Source organism: Aplysia californica, unplaced genomic scaffold (assembly GCF_000002075.1).
Source record: "Aplysia californica isolate F4 #8 unplaced genomic scaffold, AplCal3.0 scaffold00462, whole genome shotgun sequence".
Classification (NCBI taxonomy): Eukaryota; Metazoa; Mollusca; class Gastropoda; order Aplysiida; family Aplysiidae; genus Aplysia; species Aplysia californica.
In genome coordinates this window covers 257,822-263,238 of record NW_004797732.1, presented here as the reverse complement: position 1 = coordinate 263,238, position 5,417 = coordinate 257,822, and the positions used below count along the sequence as shown (strand labels likewise).

The following is a 5,417-nucleotide window of genomic DNA, read 5'->3' as shown; positions in this document are numbered from 1 at the left end:
AAGGGGGGACCTTTCTCGTTCAAGCACAGTAGAATTGTAAATGGGCTGATTCATGTCACGCTCATAACTAATAATAATAATAATAATAGCATTTGTATAGCGCATATCCCCGCTCAACAGCAGGCTCTATGCGCTTTACACTATATTATAACTATACTATAACTGTGCCTGATCTACAACAGGAAACTGCTGCTTTTTCTTTCCTAATCCTTACTATTGTCATTTACCTCTACTTCTTTTGTATGTTTGTCACTCTCTTGTGACCTGCTATTTTTAGGATGCCTTGATAGTGGAAGCAGATTTTGTTCTGTTGAAGCTAGAGAGGTGAGCAGAATAAGTCTGATTCCCTGTAAAGATTTCTCTGTTGACACCCACCCCTTGGCGCTCATATATGACCTTATGCAGTTGCGAGCGCCGTAAAACCCTCTACTATAAATTTAAAAAACCACGTTGTTTACATTGATTTTCCCTTGTGGCCAATACGTGTATAGCCAGGACATTACGCATAATATTGTGTTTTTGTTTGTTTTGGTTTTGGTTTTTGGTTTTTTAAAGAATTTTGTTTTGCATTTTTTATGAGGTCAGTTAATGCTAGACTTGTTTTTACGAAAGATCAAAGCAAAGGAACGACCGCCAGTCTTCTTTATCACTTTCGTGTGTGACTTTGTTTTCTTGCGTCTTTGCCTTCGATGTGCGAAAACACTTATTTACATGTCTGGCTGGCTTCTTTATACATGTAGTAAAAGACATCATGTTTAATGGTTTACCCGACAGTGTGAAAGCTCGATTTCATTACCATATAATTACAAAGTTCATTTTGCTCAGTTCTTAGTTTTGAGAAATTTGACGTTTAAAATTTTGAGTTTCACAACATGTCAAGCTTTTTTTGCGAATACAATTCTTTCAATATCTTAGTGAGAACTCCGACAAATCTTAAGCTTTTGAATGGGGATAAAACATTGGTTTCAGACCTCATGGTTTTTGTAACTCAAAACACGGCGAAAATGTCAAACAGAACTTTGTAATTCGAAGGTAGCGATTTGTCTGCTTGGCTTAGATTTGGGGTTAGCCCATAGCGTATATCACTGCAGCCTGTCCTCAGAAAGTTTCACAAAGTGACGCCAACTTTTTCACTTTTACCTCAAGCTTTTATCTCCTCAGCGTGTCCATGGGGTTTATTCTAGACAGTCAGAGAGTAGTATAAGAACGTATAGGGTTTATTCCATTTTATCGTTCCACATGTGTGCTTGTCTTAAATGCATGGAAATAATGACGCAGGTGTATTTGATGATAAAGTTACTAAATTTGTGTTAATGAAGGCTTAAAACTCAAACTCATCTAAAAGTGTGTTTTTTTCCATATCTCTCATTCACAGGCTCTTGCCATGGCTGTACCAGGCCGCAGGTTTTCGGCCTATGACAAGAAAGGACAACTGAGACGTTCAGCCAGTCACTCACCAACGAAAACTTACTACGTTTACTCGAAAAAACATCCCGTAGACTCAAAGGGCAACGCCGCAGCCGACGAACATAAGCGTGCACTCACCAAAAAGGACGCCACTCTCTCTAAAGGTAACTCAGCCCACGTGGGACACACAGCAGTCCACTCACGGCATAACCCAACCCCTGCCAAGCAAAGGCACGCCCACTCGAAGACAGCCCGGCCGTTGTCTGCCAATAAACAGCACAGACAAGTCGTCATGAATGATGTTGGGCCACGCCCCCGCAGCGGCGGGAACGTCTCTGAGAACTATAACAACGTAAGTACTGTTGTGTCCAACGCTATCACGGCCCATGGCTACAGCAATGTCCCCACAGCCAACGGCTACAACCACACGCCAATAGCTAACGGCTACAACCATATACCAATAGCCAATGGCAATGGCTACAACAGTATGTCACCAGCTCACGTTTACATCAACGCCCCTGTAGCCAACGGTCACCACCAGCATCACGTGGTACAGCAGAGCCAACAAGAAGGGGCGGTGAAACAAGGACCCCCGCCCCCCAGCCAGGAAGTGTTGCACCGACCTATCATCAAACGCAACACCCGAGACCCCGAGTCTGAGCTGGCCACCTCGTTCGACCCCATGAAGGACCGGCACATGTGGACCATGTGGAGAACAGCCGTCAACGGACGCATTCTGGACGAAGTGCAGCGTCTTGAGAAGATAAGACCCGTTGAGCCCGGACTTTACGGCACCGCACTGGTGACGCCACCCCTGCGCAAGTTCATCCGTTTCGGCGACAATAGCAAAGAGATTGCGAGACATTTGATGAGCCAAGGTAAAGGTCGCCTTCTCGCCACACAGTTTATCTACTACGGATTGCCGCGCGTGTACATCTCAAACCCTCAGCAGGGGAAGTGAGGCACGCGACCAGGCTCAACAATTTCTACATACATATCTGAAGTCCGTTCCCAGGGTAACTGAACTCCTTTCTCTGTGGTATTTTTTTTTTCAAAACTCCATTTTGATCCAACGAGTCCAACGAGACTACCGTCTTTCTATTCGAGTCATCGTTTCGGACCTATCACTAGATTCAAACTTTTGTGTCAACTTTCAATCCGATTTGTAGCGAATGCTTCAGCGCGCTATCAAGTCTCAAAAATGCAGATTCCTGTTTGCTGGATTTCTTACGTCGAATTGCGCGATGTTTTGTGTGCCCTCGTTGAGTTTTAAATTTGGTGCAACTTCTAAATTGAATTGCTGAACACTCTATGAATGGGGATAATTCTTTTATCAACACAATTACTCATGAAATTGGAAACAAAACACAAGACCAACCGTGATCCCTGCCACTCACATCTTGCGATCACTCGGGGATTCCGGATATTTCAAACATCTTTTTGAAGAAATTTACCCTTGCGGTACATGTTTGCTGACTCGTCTACGATAAAACAACAACAACAAAAACAACAACAACAAAAACAACAACAACAACCAAACAAACAAACTAGCAAACAACCAAACACACACAAAAAAACTGTGGCGAATTAATGCTACGACGATGCTACTCTCCCCCAACCACGACAACGTCCACTACACAGCTACGTCTCAGTTTTGTGTCTTAAGCTTATAATCGTCATGCGACGTGTAGCCTATACTCAATACTATGCTTTCTAACCTAAGCAAAAAGCAAATACCTCGACTCGGAAACCAGGTTTCACCCCCAACAACAAAAACGGCATCCTTCAAAAGCACTGATACTATGTGGATTACTTCATTTTTGTGCTTAACATAGTTCGTTTTGTTTCAGATCTGAAACGGGGTGGCGTCGGTAGTCTTGTGGTTTGTTTACCGTATTCGTAATCGTGCGATTGCGGGTTCGGGCTTCGAGCCTCAGCTCGGACTGACGCAGAGTCCTTGGGAAGGGTACTTCACGCGAATTTCCCTTTCGGAGATGGATGTTAAACTCGGAGGTCCCGCCCTTTAAATAACATAATAGTGTTGATAGGGGGGTTAAACCTGTACCGTTTCACCATTTTCAGATCTGAAGAGAATAGCTGGCAGAAATAACAGCTTTAAGGCTTTATAGCAACGGTGCCTCCCATACATGTTGTTACAGAGAGCCGAAATAGGTACAGAACAAAGCCCCCTTGCAGTAGACACATCCCTACCTCAAAATTACAAAGTTTTATCTGACATCCTTGGCCGTTTTGAGTTACCAAGACCATGAGATTAAATTTTTTTAAAAAGCAAATGTTTTATCTGCTCTATCAGTATTGTAAGATTGTTCGGAGTCGTTATCAAGATATTATTCAAAGAATCGCATTGAAAAAGCTCGACACGTTGTGAAACTCAACATCTTTGACGTCAAATATCTCAAAAGTAGGTACTGATGAGCAGATAGAACTGTGTAATTCTGAGAAGGCGACATGTACTTACAGTAGTCGTCTTATTGTGTAACATGCAAACAAACTGACATCCTCTTCAGAACCCATGGACTATTTGTCCATGACTATTTGTCATAACTTACTGTTCCTTCACTTCACATATCTGTGCCTATAGCTTTCCTTAGAATGATCGTTGTTGCATAATGTGTTCTCCATGGAAAGGGTGTGTTCTTCACGTTTTATGAATATATCTACGGGAAAAGGAAGGGCAATGTGGTATGTGTCTTGCTTGTGTGTGTGTGGGAGAGGGGTGGGGGGTGAGTCTAGCTCCGACTTGAGATAGTGAATTTTGGCAGAACTGAGACGTACAGTAAAAATAATGTATTTATGAGACACTTTATCTAGAACATATCTCGCCCTTTAAAAGACATTAAACTTTTGCATAGGCAGCACAGTGAATGGTTTGCCGATTTTCCGGTCGGTATTTTCTGAGCTGTTATAGAATAGGAAGGAGTTATTCTGATAAACTTTGCTTTCTCATGTCTGTGTAGCACGGTGCCGCCGGCTACGTAACTGTCTTATCAAGGCGTTTAATACCCTCCTGGGAGATTTATCGAACGTTGAACTCTTTCCATTCAAGTTGGATTTGGGCTGCTTTTTATTGATTACTTACTTCCTATACCACCAGGTACATACGGCAGAGAGCAGTAGACGCCACCTTTGCCTGTCCCTGGCCACCTCCTCCAATCTTGGCACATCTAGACACTGAGTGATTGCCTCATCCCTAATTGTGCCTCTGTAACTTCCAGTTGCTCTATCTCTTTCTCTTCTTTTATCAATTGCAACCCCAAAACGCTATTTTACGATGGAGGTTGGGTTTTTGTCTGTAGAACGAAGGGAAAAAAATCAATAAAATAAATACCTGTGGATAGACGCAGGGGTAGAACTTGATGAAGCCCACGTGGGACATCCACTGTTAAAAACAATCAGGAAACGACAAACGTACCTTTTGGACACCTGAATAGACCTGAAAAGGCCTTGAACATCTGGCTCTCCCTGGCAAAATTGAAGGCGAACGAGGAAGGGGTAAGCCTAGAGCAAAATACTTAGGCTACCTAAACAAATGTGTAACGGGGAAAGATCAGGATAACGTTGCTCTTTTAGAGCATCCGAGCAAAGGAATGAATGGAGAACCAAGATCGCCGATGTCTGCGGCAGATCTAGCACTGGATGATGAGATAGGCGCATAGACAGACAGATGTGAGAACAAGAAAAGATCTCCTCTATTGAGAACGAGAGACTAGGAGGAGGGGGAGAAGTTGGCCTCTTCTGGGTCGAATAGATGCGTTATTTGAGATAAGATAGAATAGACTTTATTGATCCACGAAGGAAGTTCCAAATACTGAATAAATGTAGACATTATGTATCGACTGTTTACCTTCTGCAAACTATATACACGTGTACGTGCCCATTTCCTCGTGACTAGTGCAATGTAGGAGTCACAAGGTTACATGTATGCCAATAGAAAAGCTGCTTTCAAACACATAATATCTATTTTTGCCTCGCCCCCCCCCAACTCTCTC

At 43.0% G+C, this 5,417-nt stretch overlaps 1 protein-coding gene across 1 annotated transcript in view; it reads left to right on the top strand.

Annotated features, from left to right (window-relative positions):
- Positions 1-2,984, top strand: part of LOC101860993 — a 25,078-nt gene extending 22,094 nt beyond the window's left edge. Inside the window, exon 2 of the mRNA XM_013086392.2 lies at positions 1,376-2,984. Coding sequence (XP_012941846.1) covers positions 1,385-2,368 — 984 coding nt within the window. The 5' untranslated portion in view covers positions 1,376-1,384 and the 3' untranslated portion in view covers positions 2,369-2,984. The remainder of the gene's footprint in view (positions 1-1,375) is intronic.
- Positions 2,985-5,417: the final 2,433 nt, after the last annotated feature.